This window comes from Doryrhamphus excisus, chromosome 20 (assembly GCF_030265055.1).
Source record: "Doryrhamphus excisus isolate RoL2022-K1 chromosome 20, RoL_Dexc_1.0, whole genome shotgun sequence".
NCBI classification, from domain to species: Eukaryota; Metazoa; Chordata; class Actinopteri; order Syngnathiformes; family Syngnathidae; genus Doryrhamphus; species Doryrhamphus excisus.
The window spans coordinates 12066939-12091607 of record NC_080485.1 but is presented as its reverse complement, the minus strand read 5'-3'; the positions used below and the strand labels follow the sequence as shown (position 1 = coordinate 12091607).

At 40.4% G+C, this 24669-nt stretch overlaps 1 protein-coding gene across 4 annotated transcripts in view; it reads left to right on the top strand.

Annotated features, from left to right (window-relative positions):
- camkmt (calmodulin-lysine N-methyltransferase) overlaps positions 1-24669 on the top strand; it is a 152827-nt gene that overhangs the window by 70344 nt on the left and 57814 nt on the right. For 3 of the 4 annotated variants that reach the window (XR_009120352.1, XR_009120353.1, XM_058058247.1), the window contains exons 5-10: positions 1878-1929; positions 4611-4674; positions 9841-9907; positions 11822-11896; positions 18077-18140; positions 20711-20842. Coding sequence is in view for 2 of the 4 variants with exons in the window: in XM_058058247.1 (XP_057914230.1) it covers positions 1878-1929; positions 4611-4674; positions 9841-9907; positions 11822-11896; positions 18077-18140; positions 20711-20842 (454 nt within the window). In the remaining 2 variants the exon portion in view is untranslated. The remainder of the gene's footprint in view (positions 1-1877; positions 1930-4610; positions 4675-9840; positions 9908-11821; positions 11897-18076; positions 18141-20710; positions 20843-24669) is intronic. The other variant, XM_058058249.1, reaches the window with a different exon arrangement.

The window sequence follows — 24669 nt, the reverse complement described above, 5'->3', positions numbered from 1 at the left end:
GGTTCTCAATTATTTTCTGTAATGCCTCCCCAAGGAGACTTTTTCCACGCCCCCCTGAATTGAGATACTCCTGATATTCCGATGATATTTATTTATTCATCCATACAAGCTACTAAATGAGTTGCTGACATCATCATTTACACGCATCCCCGTGTTTTGCTCTTTTCTTCCGCACCCAGCATCACCGACACTGAAAAGCGTCCAAGCCTAACTTTGATTTCCACTCAAGGTGGAGCGTCACCCTTTGATTTCCTGTTTTAACATTCAAGAGGCAGGTGGGCAGGAAGAGAGGGCTATTGATTAGCGTAGCGCCGTGAAGGTCAGCTGGAGAGTGGAGGGAGGGGTAGGCGGGAGGGATGAAAGTGGACACTGGCCCTGAGACGGCGGGGAAGGTGAGATGAAAGCAGGGAGAGGATGGAGGGAGGCTGACAGGCAGCACCGCTATATGTGTCCTGCTGATTGAGCCTCCCAGTTGACGATACATGTTGATTGAATTGATCGTTTAACCCCGTGGTTACAATACCTTTTTTAGTATACAAATGCTAAATTATTCCAACAAAGTGTCTGTCTAGTGTTTCAGTACAAATCAAGCCAATTAACCTAGCATGTTTTTGGAATGTGGGAGTACCCGGAGAAAACCCACGGGGAGAACATGCAAACTCCACACAGAGATGGCCGAGGGTGGAATTGAACTTAGGTCTCCTAGATGTGGGGCCTGCGTGCTAACGGCTCGTCCGCCGTGCAGCCCGACTGCAAAAACATTCAGCGATGAAAATTGATGACAGCCACAATGTCCTAACACACTTTGCAGAACTTTGTTCAGGTGTGGACGCAATTTGGACTCAAGTCAGACTCGAGTCACAGTTTTCATGACTTGGGACTTGACAATATCAGCAAAGACTTGTAACTACACTTTGACATTGACTCGGGATCTGACTCGAACTTTAGCCGGATGACCTGGAAATACTTGACCTCTAACCTCCCTTGACTGAAATTGTCTTATCATGACTTGAGACTTGACTTGGATGTACATGTCTGTACTTGAGACTTGTCTTGACTTGGATGTACACGTCTGTACTTGAGACTTGACTTAACTTGGATGTACACATCTGTACTTGAGACTTGACTTGACTTGGATGCACACGTCTGTATTTTAGACTTGACTTGGATGTACATGTCTGTACTTGAGACTTGACTTAACTTGGATGTACACATCTGTACTTGAGACTTGACTTGGATGTACATGTCTGTATTTGAGACTTGACTTGACTTGGATGTACACATCTGTACTTGAGACTTGACTTGACTTGGATGTACACGTCTGTATTTTAGACTTGACTTGACTTGGATGTACACGTCTGTATTTTAGACTTGACTTGACTTGGATGTACACATCTGTACTTGAGACTTGACTTGGATGTACATGTCTGTATTTGAGACTTGAGACTTGATTTGGATGTACACGTCTGTACTTGAGACTTGACTTGGATGTACATGTCTGTATTTGAGACTTGACTTGACTTGGATGTACACGTCTGTATTTGAGACTTGACTTGGATGTACACGTCTGTACTTGAGATTGACTTGGATGTACACATCTGTATTTGAGACTTGCATTGACTTGGGTGTACACGTCTGTACTTGAGACTTGACTTGACATTAAAGACTTCAGGCTTACTTGAGACTTGAGCACTGACTTGCTCCCACCTGGGGGTTCTTTTAGGGAAGTGGGTTTGAACATTTTTGAAAATTTTCATCATCTTAACCTGCGACCTGCGACCCACTTCCAGTCGGTTTAACCCTTAACATGTTTGTATATAACAGTTTTTTGTGTTTGAATCAACACGCTGAAGCTCATTCCCACTCTGTCCTCTCAGGGGCGCCATTTGCGAGTTAGGAGGAGGCATGACTTGTCTTGCCGGACTCATGGTAAGTGAACACATGGTTTGTTTTGGCTGAAAAGGGCTACATTTGTGTGTGTGTGTGTGTGTGTTATCATTTGATGAAGATGACAGTGTACATGCAGATGATAAATCATCATTCATGCTTTTTCTTAAGTGTTCTCTACTTGGACGGAAAAATTACTCTCATATGAGTCTGGAGAGGAAACACTCACACACGTCATGCAGTTTTTTTTGCTCGTTGGATGATTAGTGATAATTGTCAATGAGTGGCAGTTGTCTCAGTGACTCCATAGACTTCAATTTAGCACAAGCTAATTTACATAGCAACACCAGCTTGTATGGAGCAGTTGCTGATACACTTTGATACACACTAGCAAGATATATAGGCTTTATTATCCAAGGGTCTTAAGGGCCCCCTCCACATAGCAGGCATCAGTGTCCCATCGATTTGCCACGATGGTGTGTGCGAGTGTGTGTTGGTGTGTGTAAAAGCCCGTTTTTTTATCTCTCACCAGTCAATACATCGTGTTTTGACATTGCTGGAGATGGAATCCGTGGCTTTCTCCCGTCTCCTTCACCTCCGCCGCCCCCCCGCCCAACCTCATATATATGTCACTGACACCATGCTCATTGTTTTTAAGCTGCATTATTAGTGGTCATGGTTTGGGTTTCGATTATTTTGGCTTAATGTTGGATGTCGTTGTTCAGTTGCTATAGTTTCACTCATTCATAGTAAAGTTGTACAATTTGGATGATGAGGTTGAAGAAAAATGTATAATATTCCGAGAATAAAAACTAAATATTATGTGAATAAAGTCGGAATTACAAGACGAACAACAACAAGAAAGTTCAAATCATTGCAATTTTTTTTTAATGAACAAATTAAAAAAAAGTTAATTTTATGAGAATTAAATCAAACTAGTGAGAAAAAATGAGAAGAAAAAACTTAAAATATTGTAAGCAATTTCACAAGAATAAGCTCAAAATATGCAAAAAAAACATTTTAGTAACAGAGTTGAAATATTAAAGAAAAATAAATATTTTTAAGTGGTAATATTTTGAGAAACAATACCAAAAAAACTCAAAGTTTTAATTTTTGTAGCAAAAAAGTTATATTTTTCGCACAATTATTCAAATAGTCATAATAAGAGAAATGAAAAAGTACACTGGTTATGTAAGTAGAAAGTTTAAATATTTGTAAAATAAAAAAAAACTGAAGTTCATAATAATAAATAGCTTTTTCACCTGTATATCACAAAGATGCTTTACAAAATGACCCTTACATTATTTCATTTTTCTGTGAAAAAGTTTTGGGAATTTATTAAAAAGAGTCCAGGGTGTACCCCGCCTTTTGTCAGCTGGAGTAGGCTCAAGCACACCCACCGCGACCCTCTTAAGCGACATAGAAAATGGATGTAAATTATTGACAAATACGCTAATTATCGTAAATCCGCTTCTCCCCCCGTGTGCGCCGCTATTATAAGCCCCACTTGCAACAGCAACAATATTAATACATGTTTTGGGAATGTTCACTAAAAAAAAAGACTTTAACTCCGCGATACAGATGTACCTAATCAAATCACATGACTTCGTACATTGAATCCTAATCAGTCAGTACTTTGAGGCCAATTATTGGGGGGAAAAAATGCACTAATCCTTCAACAACGCTCATAGCGTGTACTGCACTGCATCATGAGTCTAACATTATGACCCTAAGAGTGCTGCAGTGCTACTACTACAAAGTGTGTACCGTTGTGGGTGTGCGACAGCGCAGGTATCGGGCCACTGCTCCTCTAGTTGCCAGGTTGGGTTTCCTGATTTTTCAGCCGGACGGTTCAACCCGGAGGTCACTTCCTGCTTTGGAGCAGATGGTGGGACCACACGTCGCTGTGTTGGGACCCCAACACACACAAAAACCCTGCAGGCCTTGAACATGTGTGTGTGAAAGCATGCATGTATATATGAATATTGTGTGTGTGTGTGTGTGTGTGGCCTACATGCTTCACATATGACTTTTGTTTATTGTGTGTGAAAGATAACACAGGCTTTGATTTGTGTACGTCCGTGGCTGCACAAAACTTGACGTAAAGTGAGTGATATATTTTTGAAAAGCAGTGAAAAGGGGTTATACGTAAGCACACACCTTTTTATCCAGATTTGCTACACACACACACACTGCGCAACACAAAGTGCTCTATCCATTCTTCCATTTTTTCTCTCTCTCTCTCTCTCTCTGGCAGTCTACGCCGCAAAGTTATATGAAGGGCATCAGGCAGGCCCGGCAAGCCGAGCGCAGAGTGACAGCGGCAAACGGAGTGATGGCTCGGCCCGATAAACAGCCCGCCGTCAAATGAAAAGGCTCAGCACTTGCCATCATCCCCCTGTCACAATGCAATTACTGAACAGAGTGATAGCAAGATAGCAGCCCCCACCGCTAGCCACCGTGATAAAAGTATTGACTGATTTGATTGAATGATTAAAATAATGCAGACATAGAAATAGGCTGAAGATAGATAGAGAGAGAGAGAGAGAGAGAGAGAGAGTGGGAGGGAAAATGGCAGGCAAGGAGGGGGTCCGGTTCACTATAAGAGGCGTTCTTGCAAATATGTCATTCTTGTGTTCTGATGTTTGCCTTGTCTCAGGTCTTCTCCTCCTCCTTTTCATCCTCCTTTTCTGTTCATGTTGCTTCATTTCTTCTTCTGGCAGGTTGCCGTTTGTGCTGACGTGAAGGAAGTTCTGCTATCAGATGGGAATGAGAAGTCCATTCAGAGTATCCTTTCATTCTTTTTCCCATGGGGGGGGGGGGGGGGTGGGCTGTTTGAATTGAAATCAGCATAAACACTACTGACAGTAAATACTCCCTATAAGCACCGATGCGCTGCAGGGGTGGAACGATTTGTCGTTGCTGATACCGTTCAGAGACGATATCGGTTCATTTAGAATGACAGGATTCGAATCGATTCAGTAACTTTTTAGAGAAAAATTCAATAAAACTGTGAAAAAAATACCTGGATACCGAACGAACAGAAAGTTTCCTTCATTCATTGTTTTTTTTTCTAATGGAATTATGTTTCAGCTGTCTTCGGGCGAGAGGCGGGGTACACCCTGGACTGGTGGCCAGCCAATCACAGGGCACATATAAACAAACAACCATTCACACTCACATTCATACCTATGGACAATTTGGAGTCGCTAATTAACCTAGCATGTTTTTGGAATGTGGGAGGAAGCCGGAGTACCCGGAGAAAACCCACGCATGCACGGGGAGAACATGCAAACTCCACACAGAGATGGCCGAGGGTGGAATTGAACCCGAGTCTGCTAGCTGTGAGGCCCTAGTCTGTGTTATATTTGTGTTATCATTGTTTACACATTTTGCCTGAACATAGTATATGAGAAAGTTATAAGATGATATTGCAAGATTTGAATATGAAAATGTGCAAAAAGGCCTGCATAGCGGTCGAGTGGTTAGCAGACCAGGGTTCAATTCCAACCTCAGCCTGCATGTTCCACATTCCAAAAACATGCTAGGTTAATTGGTGACTCCAAATTGTATGGATGTGAGTGTGAATGGTTGTTTGTCTATATGTGCCCTGTGATTGGCTGGCCACCAGTCCAGTGTGTACCCCGCCTCTCGCCCGAAGACAGCTGGGATAGGCTCCAGCACACCCGCGACCTTCGTGAGGAAAAGCGGTAGAATATGAATGAATGAATGAATTATGTTTCAATTAATTATGGATATAAAACAAACAAGTAAAAAACAATTAATGTAAAAAAAGCATCCACATTTTATTTCAACACTTCAGGTAGAATGAGTTGAATTCAATCAAGTCTGCCATTAATTATATCCGATAAAGCATGATGAAGTTTAATTTGATACCTCATTCACTTATCTACCCCAAGTAATAAAGAAGTTAGAGTAAATTTTGTGCAAAATCCTGGCTTTGGTTCCCAATGCTTTAACATCCAATCAAGACAAAAGCTGTAATCGACCCATAGACCAAGTACAACCGTACTACGAAATATATAATAACTTGGGATTTGTTTTAAAAAGTCCACAGCAGTCGTCCTTCATGAATTGTCAACTTGCACCAACTCAAACTCTTACGCACGTTTAACGTCTTTATCTTTAAAACTGCTAAAAACAAAAAAAAACAATCAACCTATATCCATCAGGCCAGCAATGCTTTTAAATCAAACCCTTAATTTCCTACTATTGATTAATTCGATTATTATTATTATTATATAATTATCGATATATCTCGTCCCAAAGATGCTGGAGACACATATCGATGTTGTTGGATCACAGGAATATAAATTGATATATCGATGAATGGTACACCCCTAATGCTCTGTAGTGGTAATGCTTCAAAATGCTTTGCACAATTCAGCATGTCTGAAAGAGAGTAGGAAGAAGTGGAGTTTATTTAATTCCACGATAACACGTCATGATAACACATTTTGATGATTTAAAACACTACCCGAACTTCATTTCCCGGCACATTGATATATACGTACTTATTTATGCTAGTTCCATCAACGACAGCAGCAACAGTCCTTGGGATGGCTGTGTCTTCCAGCACGTGTGCTTCAGTCCTTAGGTAAAAAATGCTTAAAATGAAGTAGGTTTTTCTTTGTTTCCATTTTATGATTTGCCTCTTTACAGACCAGAAAGTCTTTTAGAACTGATAATAACACAATAAAATCATTTTTTAACAAGCCAATATTAAAAGGAATGATGTCAGGTAGCTATATTTTAATACTGTATCCTAAAAGTACCCATTCACAGGGCAGAAAATGGAATATGTTAAGGCTGATTTGAAACATATTCTGCCACTGTTCCATATTTAAGCGTACAGTATAATACTTTATCACATTTGAACCCTGCAGTCCATTTTACTGGGTTTACTTTTCCCATCCACTTGACACAATTTGCTATATTCCATTCATTATCTTGCATCCCTCCGCTTCCTTTCCCCCCCTCCCTCACATTTCATTCATGGAGCAGCTACATACACAAACAAGAAACAGTTCTGACTGACAAAAAAGGAAAACAGGAAACGTTGCAAAAGTGGCATTTCTTCCCCATTGACCCGTACCGGCGCGTCCATATTTAGCCCTGCTTACAATACCTCTCCATGTCCCAGACGGCTACAATGCTCCTTCACTGATCACAATAAGACCCAACAATAACACGGTGGAGACTGTAACGTGCACACACTCGTGCACAAACAATGCAGCATTGACCCACCCGCCCGCTTTGTTTCACCACAACAAACACGCACGCAAAGAAATGACGAGAATTTAGCTTGAGGCTACAATGGAAGCAGATGCGTGTGAATGGTGGATGTATAGCGTATCAAGACAACACACGTTCACAGTGTAGATACGCATCCTTGTATACTTCATCGGCCATTTTTACAAATGAATGATACATTTAAGAGATGGGTGCAAGTAACCTCTGATTAGCCATGTATACATCGACCCAATTCCATTCTGGTTATTTGCTCAAATGGAAAGAATCTAACTAATTTTTATTTTTCTACACAAAATAAGATCAAGAATAAAGAAAATCAATCAATCAGTAATAAATATAATATATATAATATAATATTCTTATAATAATAATAAAACGGCAAATAATAAAAACTTAAGAAACCACATATAGTTGGTGGGTAGACAAATTATTTTTTTCAGATTAAAATGAACAAAGCATTATTAGAGCCCTGTAGACATGACAAAACATGACTATGGTCACATTTATACTCTTTTTATTTACAACATATTGCGCAACTGCAGGGTCTTGAGACACATGCTAACTCGCAAACTAGAGAGCTAGCGACCTAAACGGTAGCCTCCAAGTTATTTCCTTTAAACTTAAAAAGCCAAAAACTTACCACTTCCACACGAATAGGGAGGATAACTATTAACAGTTATTTAACCTTTAACATGAACATTAATCAAACGTAATAATTTTTTCTGGGTACATGATACCATACAGCATCCATATCAAACTTGCGCGGGGCCTCAAACTAGTGTCCTGCGGGCCACATTTGGCCCGCGGGCCGCGTGTTTGAGACCCCAGCTCTATACCTTTACCTTTCTGTGGTCATATTTTAAAAAAGTACAAATATTGTATAGCTTGTAGTCACCTGGGCTTTTCACCTTTTTACCTCCATGATTGTGTGTGTGTGTGTGTGTGTGTGTGTGTTGACCTCTCCCCCAGTGGTGTGCCACTGATGAGATTACAGTAAGCTGCTCTGTCATCGCCATGCACAACACACTGATGCACAGGTGTGTGTAATAGTGTTTAAATGTGTCCTAGCCTACATACTGTACTGTGTGTGTGTGTGTGTATCGCTATCGTATTTAAGGCCTCTTCAATCCATATAGTATCAACCTGTCACTCTCTCTCCTTGTCTCGTTGTGCGCCTCGCTCACCCGGGCGTCTTTGGCGATTGGATTTGTCTCTTCTCGGGCTTTAAAGACAAGCAAATCCTAATTGAATTGCAGCGCAACTCCACAGGCCAGTGTATTAATAGACAACTTGACATCAATCGCCCTGCCTTTGGTGTGTGTGTGTGTGTGTGTGTGTGTGTGTGGTGTATCTGCGCTTAAAAGCCTTGCAATCCAATGATGGCGATGGGGGGCGGGAGGGTGCCGTGACCTCCACTTGGGATCTATGTGGACATACCGTTTGACTTCAGCCAATAGCCTCCTGTCCTGTTCAAGTTGTGTGGATGATGTGTACCTAATGTTTTGGTCGGCAAGTGCATTCCAAAGTGCAGTGAAGGATTAAAATTCGTCAAAACACGCATCCCTATTGTGTTGTTTGGCGGCGCCATAGTTTGATCTCCGAAGATCAAACAACTTTCGGGTGTTTAACTGAATCACCACAAAATTTTGGAGGCACTTTTCTGAGACGAACAAGCACGTGATTGTTTCAAAAACATGGCCGCCATCAATTTCTCTTAGCAACAAACTGTCCATAAGTCATTTGTGTAATGACTTAGTGATACCTGTATTACATGCATGTCTTCCAAAGCATTTTGAATACAACCAGTAAAAGTTGCCATAAATGTCATTTATATTTAATTTGCACTTTATCATTTTTTTTGTTCCCCCATTGCGAGGATGCTCTTTACGGTGTGTGTCGTCTTCATACAATTGGACGGATGTGTGGGAAAATACTCAAAAACATAGACTACAGTAGCTCAGAGAGCTTCATATTGTCTTTTTCATGAATATATGTTGATTTTTTTATATTCTTTAGTTTCTTGTTTTCTTTATTTTTTAAAGCATAGGCAAGGCAAGATTATTTACATGTACACAAGGTGCTTCAAAGTGCTTTACAGAAAAGTAATCATTCATAAAACATAAAGTCATTCCATACAATTGCTACATAAAACCTACAGGTAAAATACTTTCAGTTGTTATACTGTATATGCTGCACGGCGGATGAGCAGTTAGCGCACAGGCCTCACTGCTAGGAGACCCGAGTTCAATTCCACCCTCGGGCATCTCTGTGTGGAGTTTGCATGTTCTCCTTGTTCATGCGTGGGTTTTCTCTGGGTACTCCGGTTTCCTCCCACATTCCAAAAACATGCTAGGTTAATTGGCGACTCCAAATTGTCCATAGGTATGAATGTGAGTGTGAATGGTTGTTTGTCTATATGTGCCCTGTGATTCCAGGGTGTACCCCGCCTCTCGTCTGAAGACAGCTGGGATAGGCTCCAGCACCCCCTGCAACCCTCGTGAGGATAAGCGGTTGAAAATGAATGAATGTATACTGTATATGCGCAGATGAATAGAAATACAACATCCAAACAAAAGTATTTTTTATACTGACTGTGTTTTACTCTGATATTTTCTAACGTGCAGTCAATGTGTTACTTGTTTTTGCAATGCTGCGTTGTGTCCTTGACTTGCATGCCAGATGTGCGCAGGATTGTCGAGAGGAACAAGCAAGCCGGGAAGTTTGGATCAACGCACGTTTCTACCAGGTGACAACTTTTGTGTGTATCATTTGTTTGTTTGTTTTTTCTCTCCACAAAAGTGTGTGTTTTGCTAACATTTGCAGTCTTTGCTTGTCATGACTGTAGTCTTCATCATACCTTGAGCAAACTTGTACACTTACAACGTCAAGATAACACTTAAGATTTGTAATTTTACTTGTTACCAAGTCGTGTAATCTGCAGTGAGACCTTTTGATTCACTCCACTAGTGTCTGCAGATATGACAAATGAAGGAAGTTGAAGTACTTAGTAACAGTGATATAGTGTGTAGTGTGTGATTGAGTCGTTCAAACTCAGTAATTCTCCTTGATGGGGACGCTGTCATCCATAAGAACGTCCCGCTAGAAAGGACTAAAATGTGTTTTAATTGTTGTCCCCCTCCCTCCACAAAGCATGTTTCTTCTTCCTTTTCTTCCTCCCTCCTGTGCATATTTGCACAAGTGGAAGATGGAGAGAAGAAGTAAACGTATAATTAAGCCACATTACTTTGATTGTTTTCTTTTCAGATTACGCCGCGCCGCACCGGAGGGCGCTGGGCATGATTGTGATTGGGCGACAGGAGAGGAGGGTGGGAGGGGCATGTGGTGTAATGGTGTGTGTGTGTGTCTGTGGGGACCCCCCACCGTGAATGAGGATTGTGTTTCTAGCAGGGCCTAATGTTTTGTTTACAGAGTGTTAATAATGGCTAATTGATAATCCTACAATATGATAGTGTGAGCGAGTGGAGAGGAAGGAGAAAATGGCTCGGCACTCATCATGCATGCACATTTGACACCCTCCAAAAAACAGGAGTGAACTGAATTGATCCCGTGTATATCCTCAGACCAATCCAAATTAGACCCCAAGTTTATATATATTTACATTTACATTATTATTATTATTATTATTATTATTATTATTATTATTATTTCTATTATTATTATATATTACCCATATATGAGCTAAGTTTATATGTGACATTATGTGTATTATTATTGTTATTATTATTATTATTATATTATGTGTATTCTTATATATTACCCATATATGAGCTAAGTTTATATATGACATTATGTGTATTATTATTATTATTATTATTATTATATATTACCATATATGAGCTAAGTTTATATATGATATTACCATTATTATTATTATTATTATTATTATTATTATTATTATTATTATTATTATTATTATTATTATTATTATTATTATTATTATTATTATTATTATGTGTATTGTTATATATTACCCATATAGGAGCTAAGTTTATACATGATATTATTATTGTTATTATTATTATTATATATTACCCATATATGAGCTAAGTTTATATATGACATTATGTGTATTATTATTATTATTATGTATATTATTATGTATATTCTTATATATTACCCATATATGAGCTATTTTGTTGCTATTTCATCTTGTTTATGACATTATTTACCACTCTATAATAATACTTCAATCAGAGGTGTCCAAAGTGCGGACCCGGAAGTGGGGGTGTCCTCCATTATAGCTATCTAATTTATCTTTTTTATTTTGTATTGTGTATAACTGAGACAGGAACAACATCATATTAAAAGTACAAAATGAATACCGACCCACCAAAATGATACATTGCTGTGTTAGCATTGTGTTAGCATGGATTAACTTGAGGTTGTGCACTGAGCAAATATGCACATTAGCATTCAATAACATTATAAAACCTACTTTAGAGGGGGTCCAGGGGTCCTCAACTACTGGGTCCGTGAGCTGTATCTGTCCAGTGGTTGGTGACACTTGGCCTATTATAACACAAAAGTCAATCATCGTTTTGCTCAAGGGCTCCCCCAACAGTCAAAGTGTCATTTTTTGGATTCAACAGGGACTAAACGCACTATGCACTTTGACCTTTGACCTGTGTGTGTGTTCCAGGGTGCTGAGGTGGGACTGTGAGCTGGACATGTCATCCTTAGAAGCCCATTTTGATATTGTCATGTGTGCAGACTGGTAGGTGCTATAACACGCTAAAAACACACACACACACTTTTCCAGTATCTTTGTGTGGACCGGTTTCCACATTGCTGTGACAGTTCTTGCGTGGCCACACCGCCAGCACCAGGACCTTCCCCTCCTGCGGTGGTCCACGCCCTCATGCGTTCACATGCGCACTCAGGTCCGTGCGCTCAGATGGCCCCCTCACTTCCATTTTTACACTAAATTGCTTCGTTTTCATGCTCAGCGTCCCGGCAAATGGACGACTTAGGCAAATTGCAAATAATTGCGCCTCAACAAGGAAGCGGACGCAGCAAGATGAAGACAGAGTTTGAGAGGAGGATGGAGAAGGGAGGAGAAGATGGAATAGGGGAATGTAAACATCATCAATTAGTCAGTCAGTCTGCCTTTGAAGTCCAGAAATTTTCCCCGTTCGCTTGTCTTCTGCAATTGTTTTTTTTTTGTCTCTTATATTTCTTTAAAATACAAGACGATGCAATATGATACTATGTCATGCCGTACATGGAATCATATGATATGATATAAAGCAATATGATACAATACCAGAATATACTGCACAATGCCATATGATACAATAGAAGCAAAACAATGCAATGTGATACACTACATGATATGATACCATAACATAAAGTACAGTATCTTATGTAAACATTACATTTGTTATACAGTATAGATGTTCTCCTTGCTGCACGGCGATCGAGTGGTTAGCGTGCAGACCTCACAGCTAGGAGACTTGAGTTCAAGCCTTTCCAGCCTTTGCCATCTCTGTGTGGAGTTTGCATGTTCTCTCCGTGCATGCGTGGGTTTTTTCCGGGTACTCCGGTTTCCTCCCACATTCCATAAAAAAACATGCTAGGTTAATTGGCCACTCCAAATTGTCCATAGGTGTGAATGTGAGTGTGAATGGTTGTTTGTCTATATGTGCCCTGTGATTGGCTGGCCACCAGTCCAGGGTGTGCCCCGCCTCTTGCCTCAAAGACAGCTGGGATAGGCTCCAGCACCCCCTGTGATCCTTATGAGGCAAAGGGGTAGAAAATGAATGAATGAATCTTCATACTACATGTTCTTCTTCTAATATTTGGACTTTGTTCCCATAATATTTCTTTAATATTTAACATTCCCAAAGCTACTGTAATTCTAGATTTAGATGGTTTATCATTATATTACAACTTTATGGCAACTTATTTAATATTTCAACTTAGGTTAATGGGTGACTCCAAATTGTCCATAGGTATGAATGTGAGTGTGAATGGTTGTTTGTCTATATGTGCCCTGTGATTGGCTGGCCACCAGTCCAGGGTGTACACCGGTTCTCGCCTGAAGACAGCTGGGATAGGCTCCAGCACCCCGGCGACCCTCATGAGGATAAGCGGTAGAAAATGAATGAATAAATATTATACAATACAATAACACATTTAGGGTACCATTTGAAATGATACAATACAATCTGATATGATACCATACGTTACAATAGTGATACAATAGTTGATACAAATAGTCCATTATATGATACAATATGATACAATATAATGATAAAGACCTTTTTCTTGCTTTTTATAAGTTGTATGATCATATATTGTCACCAAGTGGACTTCCAAGGTTTTCAAAAAAAGCATCGTCTCAATGCATTTAGACACCGACATAAAGTCATTTATTTCACCACACACACACACACACACACACACAGAAGACAGAATACTTCCCATTTTCGCCATCACAGGAGCAAAATGATCAGGTGTGTGTGCGTTAAGTGCAGCATTAGCCAACGCTGTTATTGTAATGTCACGGTCCTTTCCCGTAATAGTCTGCTCCGAAACCCACAGAGCGAAAGAGAACAGGCGGATTGATTGAGGATATTTTACATTTACACGCAATCAGGCGAGAAAGGAATCAATTACACGTAAAGTTCACACATTGTAGGCCAGCTTCAGGCTTGAGACGTGTATGTGTGTGTGTGCGTGCGTGTGTGTGTGAGACGCTTCCTGCTAGCTCCCATCTTCCCTCGCGTGCGTGAGTGATTGTGTGATAATTGCAGTGGTGCTGGTTGAAGAGTGATGGCTGACCGATTAATGGGTCAGCCATCACCTGTGATGATCACCTGGGAAAAGGTCAACAACACAGCATCCACTTTGATTAATTATATCTCCGACTGTGAACAGTGGCGCCACCGCTCAGAGGATGTGCGCGTATTAGTGTAACGCCGTGTATTCCTTCTCCATTTGGTGCCAATGTCACTGGATACCCCCTACCCACCTTTACAAAAGAGGAGCTGTCAAATCAGGGAATTGTTTTTGTTCATGTTGTTAAAATGTGTGATACCTGCCTGTCACTGTCACTTTGGAGATTGCCCAAAATCCACCCATTTTTAGTTTTATAGCAATACATTTATAAGAAAATTATTATTCTAATCTTGAGGAACCATCTTATCTATTTATTCACCACATTATTATTATTCACATTATTCATCATTACACATTATTCCAAAAACATGCTAGGTTAATTGGCGACTCCAAATTGTCCATAGGTATGAATGTGAGTGTGAATGGTTGTTTGTCTATATGTGCCCTGTGATTGGCTGGCGACCAATCCAGCATGTACCCCGCCTCTCGCCCCAAGACAGCTGGGATGGGCTCCAGCAACCCCCGTGACCCTCGTGAGGAAAAAGCGGTAGAAAATGAATGAATACACGTTACCCAAGTGGTTAGCACGCAGGCCTCACAGTTAGAAAACCCGAGTTCGATTCCACCCCCGTACACTGCCTCTTGCCCAATGATCGCTGGGATAGGCTCCAGCACCCGTCCCCCCCTCGCGACCCTCATGAGGATAAGAGGTAAAGAATGAATGAATGAATGATAGAATGAACATGCTAACATAATAGCGTGTTTAATGCAATGAAAAAAATGTTAGCATGCTAACACCTAACCTGTTGGCAGTAAGTGTCTGCTTAAGTTTATATTCATGAAACTCGCACAAAATGCTAGTGTGCTCATGTTAGCATGCTGTCAATGCTAACACCTAGCATGTTAGTGCTAAGCGTTCACACGATTGTCTTCCCATAAAAATGGCTAAAAAGGCTAAATTGCAATGCTAACATTAGCATGCTAACACCCAGCATGATAGCGGCAAGGGTTTATATGTGTCGACCCATGAAAAAAGCAAAAAAATGTTAGTATGCTGATGTTAGCAATTCATTGCAAATGAAAGATACAGTGACTGTTATGGTTGAATGAGGATTTTTTTTTAAACAGTGCTGTGGGTTTTTTTGTGCGTTCCCAGCTTGTGTTGGGAAATGTTGTAAAATATTTGTCCACTTATGAAGGTTATAAAGAGCATGCAATTTTGTATAATTTCCAACTAACCTCCTGTGGGACCTGGTTGACTTATTTGAGTACACCAATTGTTGCTTTGCTTTGTGTTGCTTAGAAATGTATGTCATTCTGTTTGTGTGTGTGTGTGTGTGTGTGAGAGAGAAAGATGGAGGCATTCCTGCAGTGGGAATGTGGGTGGCACAGAATTCTTGGCTTCCGAATTGGCAAGCTGGATGTTTTTTTTTTTTTGGTGCAAAATCCGTCCATGTGTAGACGCTGAGATAAAAGCTTGCATGCATGGTACAGTATGATGGAGCGCCATATGGTCCGCAGTATTGGGATGTGTTGCATCAACATCCACGGGAAGTGAAAACCAAGGAAGTCTTGCTCTGTGCCCTCATGGGAACAGAAAAGGTCCTTCACCAAACTATACCCAGAAAGTTGGAAGCATACGTTGTCCATTTTGTTTTTTTTTCTTTTCTCCAAACATTGTATTTTTCTGACACTTCGCAAGAATTCGACTCATTCAACACATGCAGGCAAACAAGCTCTATTGTTAGTGTTTATTTTTATATGCAGATTTTCTCAGCGTCTTGAAAAGGATGATGCATTAACAAACAAAGTATAATGATTTGAATAAAATAAGTTTATTTGCAGTTGTGTAAAGGCAGTAATATGTCCGACAATCTCAGTCTTCTGGCTGTATCACCTCGTACTTCGGTACGAGGTACATTATTTTAAAAAAATAACTTAAAATGTATTATGGAAAGCAGGAAGTGAACAAATGTAACAGTTACTGATTGTAAAAGTACCAGATGGAGGGGTAGGATTTAATAAGCTTTGCTTCTTCCTACTCCTTTTGGACATGTGGAACTGTGAACTGATTATGTGATGCATTCAATTGTAATCTGATGCATGTTCAAATGAAATAAAACCATTACCATTACCATAAATGTGCCAAGGGTTATGTGCATTAAAACATATCAATAAGTGTGTACAAGGAAGTAGATCGACTCCCTATTGATGTCATGTCATTTCCACCAGCTCGTCTGACGGCATCCTGCATGATTTTGTGACAAATATAGTGCGGCTCCTCACCGTGCACTTTGACCTTGACTGCTGGGCTAGGCATCGGTCCTAGGTGGGAGGGGTCACTGCCAGACAATAGGCAGCCAGTGCTGACCTAAGAGGGCAAATGGACTCTTATTTGAGAGTCAGTGACTGCATGTGAATGTATAGGCTTTCACGCCTCTCATTTTGTAAAAGCGATGACCCTCCCTAATTACAATAGGAAACATTTTTTTTAACAATATACATCGCTTTGCAGTTCATTATTTTGTTTATTATTTAAAGAGGTGATAATGACAATGACTCTTTTGTCTGCTGCCCTCCCAGTGACACCCTGTCCTTCCCTTGGCCTTAGCGTAGCGTGTGTGTGTGTGTGTGTTTCGTGCAAATGTGTGCGATCACCAGCTCGCTTCCTTGTTGTTCCTCGCTGCTCGCTCCTTCCTGCGAGTGGATACGCGTGGCAAAGTAAAACCAAACACAAACTTCTCACCTTTCAAGCCAAATAAACCTACCCTCGTAAACACCCCCGTGGACCCAGACAAGAATAATAAACTCTGCTCGTATACATGCGCACATCCTGGTCTCGCTTAAGAGCTCCTGTAGGAGTATATTTTATTTTGAATTTTGGGGATATGCATCAGGAACACAAATGAATGATATTTGGAAAATTGGAGTAGCATTTCAACAAAAGGCTGGAATGAGACAGATTGCAGCTGCAAGGCACAGGATTATTGTCAAATCGGTATTGTTGCATTTTAGTCAAATGACTCATCTGGCATAATAAGGACACACACACACACACACACACACAATTTTGATCTGTATTTGTCATAATAGCTGAACGTCATTGTGTGTGTCCAGAAACGATGTATACAAACTGTTATGCTTCTTATAATAGCGTAGAATAGGCTTTTATGGTCATTGCATCATGTGACACCACATTGTTAATTATTATTTATTGTAAAAAAATATATTTTTACCATTTTTTTACCATTTTTTCATTAATTCATTTTCTACCGCTTATCCTCACAAGGGTCGCGGTGAGTGCAAGAGTCTATCCCAGCTGTCTTCGGGTGAGAGGCGGGGTACACCCTGGACTGGTGGCCAGCCAATCACAGGACACATATAGACAAACAACCATTCACACTCACATTCATACCTATGGACAATTTGGAGTTGCTAATTAACCTAGCATGTTTTTTTTATGGAATGTGGGAGGAAACCCACGCGGGGAGAACATGCAAACTCCACACAGAGATGGCCGAGGGTGGATTTGAATTCGGGTCTCTTAGCTGTGAGGCCTGCGCGCTAACCACTTGTCCACAGCCGACATTACATTATGTAATCATATAATTAGGGATGTCCGATATTGGCGTTTTTCTGCTGATCACCATAATAGATCCTTATATGTCTTATATGTCCTTATATGTCCTATATGTCCCATATATCCGTGTGTATCTATACTATGCTTCCCTATAAAGTGATCTGTGTTATGTATCTCATCTCAAATGAAAGTTACCAAATATAGTTCCGCCATCCACACTGCGGTTTTTGTATATGTTTGCACACGTTTTCCGACTTGTTGTTCATTCTTCCACGGTGCCGCGATAACAATACGCGCCAAGAGAATCGGGCCCGTAAACCAAAAAGCAGAGCATCTTACTCATGCAAATTGTTTTGTTTTTTTTTGCTCGCACAGATTTCTTTGTCAACAAACTAAAAATAAACAACCTGCTGCTTTTATCTTCAGCTGCCATCACAACAATGCATGCTAACCTCTCTTCTCTTTTTTTTGCAGTTTGTTTCTTGACCAGTACAGAGGCAGCCTGGTTGATGCTATAAGGAGATTACTGCAACCCAATGTAGGTGTGCGTGTGTATGTGTGTGTGTGTGTGTGTGTGTGTGTGTGTACTGTACATATCTCTGCTTATCCGCCCCATTCCTCCTTTCCTTTCAATCATAATTAGCCCTCAGTCAAAACCCTATAAGCATTAATAGCGTAACAGGATTAATATCATGTAATGCTTTAATGCTTATGCATGGCTCTGATCTCCGTGGCGCTCCCTCCTGGCCTCCCCCTTCATCATAAATCCCAGGCAACTTCTCCCTTTTGCCCCCCCCAATAAGACCCCCTGCTGTGACAGTCAAAGCGAATGGCGGCTGCTGTGGGGGAATAAAAGCAAAAAAGGCTGGAAAAGATAGGGTTGAGATTTGTCTTCATCTGAAGGAAGCGGGGCACGTTTTAAGTACCCAGGCCAGGCTGGGAGAGGGAGAGGGAAAGCTGTTGGGAAGGACATGAAAACGCCACTGATAGGGAGGAGGAGAGGAAGGATGATGAGGAATTGCGATGTGTGAAGGACGCTCGGTATTTACTAAAAGAAATGATATGCAGTAAGAGTGAAATCACATGGAAACAATTTACATTTTTTTTTATTTATGCACTAAACATATGGAATTGCAGCCATCTTGGTTTCATCGGAGCATAATGCATTTGCCCACAGGGGTTTGGAACACCAGATTTTTGCTTAGCTTAACAGTTGCAGTCAGAATTGTCCCCACCCTCATCGTGGGTATGAATGTCATACACTTTGGACCCTTAAAGATTTTTTTGTAGCGTTGTCACAAGGCACCCGACTCACGACACAAAATGATGCACAAGGTTGGGTCCACAAGAAGGAGGGGAGACAAAATAAAAATTAATTTGAAGAAAGGTACAATGACAAAATATGACTCATATGACTGTGTTTTGAAATGTCTGCTGTCCCATGAATTGATGCTAAACAATATTTTGTGATAATATACAGTATAATAATAATGATAATAAATTTCAATAATAGAAAAAAATACTAATATGTAATATTACATATATATATACACACGTGTATATAAAACATTTTTTTATTATTGAACTTTATTATTTCTTATTATTATTATTATTATTATTATTATTATACTGTATATTATCACAAAATATTGTTTAGCATCAATTTATGGAACAGCAGACATATATATATATATATATATATATATATATATATATATATACATACATACATACATATTATTACATATTATTATTTTTATTGTTATAAATATAAATATAAATATAAATATAAATATTCATTCATTCATTCATTTTCTACCGCTTACCCCGCCTCTCGCCCGAAGACAGCTGGGATAGGCTCCAGCACCCCCGCGACCCTAAATATAAATAAATAAATAAATATAAATATAAATATAAATATAAATATAAATATAAATATAAATATAAATATAAATATAAATATAAATATAAATATAAATATAAATATAAATATAAATATAAATATAAATATAAATATATAAAATTATATATTATAAAAATATAAAATTTTGGCATTGGCATTTGTGCATTGTCTATTAAACATTTGCAGCATTTCTTGAAATGCTGACTTTTCAATATTAAAGAGCATTTCATTTGCAATGAGGCACACAATTTTGCTCTGTTCTGTTTGTATTATATTTACTTACTTACTTATTAGACATCTAATAAATACCATGTAGGAACTGCTCCTGTGCCATACCGAAATATCTGATTCCAAATAAAATACTGCGACACCCCAAGCTGAGGTTCATGTTTGGAACGGCGCTACCATGCAACAATGTGACATCGTTGTTTTTCATCTGTGTGTTTAGTCCCCCTACAATATAATAATATCTCTCTTTAATCCCGCCGAGATAATTCCGGAGCTAATATGATTTGAGGGGCGGCCATCAGACACAACATCACTGCCACAACAATCCAGGCCAAATATTGAATCATTTGCTAAGCTGATTAAACAATTAACAAAACCCTGACTTCTCCCATCTAATGGCACTAATTTGTTGTTTGTGACAAAGGTGCGCCATCCGGGTGGCCAGATCCTCTTAATCAGCTGATTAATGTAGAGGGAGGGGGGTGTTTTGTCTGTCTGATTTTTTTTTTTTTTTTCATCGGAGGCTTTACAAGAAGACCGCTGGATGTTTGGATAAAAAAATAGAGCCGGCAAACGGCGTCGTCCTGCTGCTTTTTTGTTAATTTGTCTGTTTGTGCGTGTGCCTCTCTTTGCTCCGTTTAATTAGAACAATAACAACACAATCAGCGTGAAATAAAACTAAAAGCTGGAGGATTTCAAAGAAACTTTGAACCTGGTGCTAATCCTCTTAGTACACACAGGACGACACGCTCACGCACACCCGCGCAGGTCTTTCTTCCCTTCACGTGCACACGTTCTACTCCTTGTGAGATTATTGAGACAACATCACAACCTGTTTCACATTTTCCTGCAGCTTTGATTTGTTTTGTTGTGGTGGAAATAAAAGGAAAGAGAGTCTTGCTGTGTGGATTCTTTGCAGTGTCTTGTTGTCATTGTTGAGAATATTCCTCATCGTTCTTATCCTTATCCTCCACCAGGGCGTGGCTTTGGTGTTTGCCCCATTACGAGGTGACACCCTGCAGACGTTCTGTCAGCTGGCACAGCAGGCTGGACTCTTGGTGTCTCAGCACCAGCAGTATGATGCTCAGGTGTGGGATGTACATCTCAAGGTAAGAGACACACCTTATATATTGCAATTAAGCCTAAATAGGGATTTAAAAACTGCTGCCAGGTGAGAACATACCTCAGCCGAAAGCTAGTCTTGGTAAAATGGCTCGCCCTACGATCTGCAGGTAGGACTACCCAAGCAACTAACGAACCCATCTGACAATACAGTGAAACAGAACCTACCCATTAAAAACCCAATTGGTCACACCCCCCCGACCAAAACTAAAACCCCACTATACAGTCCTTCCAACAGACCGACCTGATCAGCTCATAAACCAACCCACAACCCAACCTATCGCACATGACTAAACAGGCAACCCCAGTGACCCCACTGTCCAACCGATCCAACCAACCCATCCTGACTTACCAACTCAACTGACCCCACCAAACTAACATATCCAACCCACTACCAAAACAACCCACTAACACACTTCAATCAACCCCACCACGCTAACCAACTCAACTAGTCATGCTAACCCCACTTCCTAATTACACCCAACTATTCCGGCAGGCCAACCAAATAAGCAACTTACTAATTAACCGAAACCACTAAAATCCAACTAATCCTACCCAACTGACCGATTCAACACATTGAGATACCTAACCCACCAATCAAAATGATGTCTCGGTTTACACACACTGTCTTGGTTATCATATGGCCTAGCAAAATAGTCGGTTTCCCCACTTATCGAGTCCTCAAAGAAACAAGCCTGTCTGTTGATGCATGATTCAGTCTTGCCGGGAATCGAACTGTGTTCATCTCCCATCCGGAAGCCTTTGTACTTTTTTGCTAATTTAATCAATTAGATCACAAGTCTCTGTTTTTTTTTTTTTTTTTGTTTTTGTTTTTTTTGAGTATGGCTGTCAAATAACACACCATGGGGCCAAAGACAGTTGCAAGCTCCAGCGTTTTGATACTGAATGTCATAAACATTGAATGAATTCAAGAAAGAATTCCTAAGAAAACGCAACAGTGATTTCCCTCTGGCTCTCTAATGTTAAATGTTGATTTAAGCATTTTTTTTTAATATACATTCATTTTGCATTGAACTGATTCCACCTTTGCAAAGATAATAAGGATCACTTTTGGCTAAGAAAGGCAGAAGAAGGGGGAAATTGGAGAAAAATATGGATGCCTTTTTTTATGATAAGAAATTGAACTAAGGAATGAATTGATATGGAATAAGATCAATTCCGATTTAGCAAACACACATGCACATATAAGCAGGGGTCAGGCCCCCGCATGCAAATATGAGGACAACTTGGAGTGCCCCCCTCACATCTGAAGGTGATTAAGTCTCCTGTGCTTATCTTCTGATAAGCACACCGAATGTGTGTGTGGAATATATATGCATGTGTGTGTGTGTGTGTGTGTGTGTTTGTGGGTCCGCTTGACCATTCTAACACACACACACATGCTGCAAAAAAAATGAAAGCTATATCACCAGCTCGCACAGACCAGACATCACTTAGACAGCGCACTGGCGAGACATGACACGCAAACACACCCCGATGATGATATCACCGCCAAACATACACGTCTATACACACATCCACCAATGAGCAGCTGCTCCTCATTTACACTACAGATTAGCTTTTCCTTCCGCCAAAAGAAAGATTTGTTTACTTGCAACCAAGAAACGACAACAGTACATCACAACTTGCAGTGTGGATTTTTTCACGTCAGGTTGGCTTAAGACGATCAAAGAACAAACCTGTAAGCTTCTTCCTGACTGAAGAAGTGACACTGAAGTCACACCAAACAGAATTGTTTCATTTTTACGAGTTGAACAAACTAGACAGCCATATTGCATCAATTTACTGTCAAAAGCTTTGTGATGAATTACCTGTAATTAATCTCATGTTAATTGAACAGCAACAAGCTGCTTGCTATTCTTAGCTCCTTGCTCGCTGTGCCACGTTTTGCATTAAAGTGATTGGTATTGAATTCTTTATGTCTTTGGTACGCAACGGCATCTTGTGCATCTGTGTTTGCCGTGTTATTTTATGTGTACCTAATTAATCCTAATTAATGCGATAATGTCCAAAGCTCCTAATTTAAACAATGTCAGAAACCAACATAAGAATTTATTTATTTATTCATTTTCTACCGCTGGAAGTTGGGGGGGAAGCTGGAAGTTGACAAAATGCAGTTTCCTACAGATTCTTGGAAACTACAATACAGATCCTTATAAGCAGCTGGTGGCAAACCTCCTGAAGGGAGCTAATGTTTTTTTTTTGAAGTCCCATCTAGATTTCAATTTAAGTATTTAAATTTAAATTTTTACCGCTTATCCTCACGAGGGTCGCAGGGGTGCTGGAGCCTATCCCAGCTGTCTTCGGGGCAAGAGGCGGGGTATACCCTGGACTGGTGGCCAGCCAATCACAGGGCACATATAGACAAACAACCATTCACACTCACATTCATACCTATGGACAATTTGGAGTCGCTAATTAACCTAGCATGTTTTTGGAATGTGGGAGGAAACCGGGGGTGGGATTGAACTCGGATCTCCTAGCTGTGAGGCATCTGTGATAACCACTCCTCCGCCGTGCAGCCATAACAATTTTTTCATTCATTCATTCATTCATTTTCTACCGCTTTTCCTCACGAGGTTCGCGGGGGTGCTGGAGCCTATCCCAGCTGTCTTCGGGCGAGAGGCGGGGTACACCCTGGACTGGTGGCCAGCCAATCACAGGGCACATATAGACAAACAACCATTCACACTCACATTCATACCTAAGGACAATTTGGAGTGGCCAATTAACCTAGCATGTTTTTGGAATGTGGGAGGAAACCGGGGGTGGGATTGAGGGATTGAACTCGGGTCTCCTAGCTGTGAGGCATCTGTGCTAACCACTTCCCCACCATGCAGCCATAACAATTTATTATTAATTGTAATTTTTTGTGTGTTTACGATTTACGATGTTTAACTTCACGTTACTTTTCAATTTTGCTTCCTTCTTCTGTGACGCATCAGAAGAGTCTGCCTCACGCTTGGGGAAAAACGAAGGGGAATTGTGCATATTGGTCCTCCAACGTTGTGAGAGTGTGTCGTAACCACCAACGTGCGAAATGATTCTGAATATCCGGATGGTGTGTTTTGATTCTTTGCAAACTATCTCGCTACTCTGCAGTTTTCTATACACTCACTCACACACAGAAGGGACTGCAGTGTGTGTGTGTGTGTGTGTGTGTGTGTGTGTGTGTGTGTGCAGGCAGACAGGGCTAGCGCGTTATCCTCTTATCCCCACTGTTGTGGAATAGAGAGGCAAGCAGCTGGAGGGACTGCAAGCAGCCTGATAATGCCTGTGCTATTTTCTAACCCGCCATCTTAATCTTGTTACTCAAATGGTTGTGAAGAGAGAGTCATGAATTTTAATTTCACACACACACACACACACACACATGCATACCCCCCCCCCCCCCGTCTTTTGCACATGCATAAGCAGTATCCCCACTGCGTCCAATGCTTCCTTCCTCACCCACATCTTGTCTCCAAGCTCCAAACTTCATCCTGCGGCCCCTCCATCACTTCCTTATTTACCTAAGCCTCTCCCTGCATCCTTAGCTCCGTCTTATCCAATTTCACAAGTTTAGTTTTGTTCGCTACAAAAGTGGAGTATGTTATCCATGAACACCAAATACGTTCATCCTTGAAACATACAATTTGTATTTTAAGAGGGGCCTACTATCCAGGAAAAGATCTCAATTCGAGTACTTTTTGGTACAGAAATATACCAAAATAATCGGCTACTAGGTACTAAAATAACATGGTACTGGTATCAAAGTTAGCAAAATCAAATGACTTGCTACCCAAGTAACCTG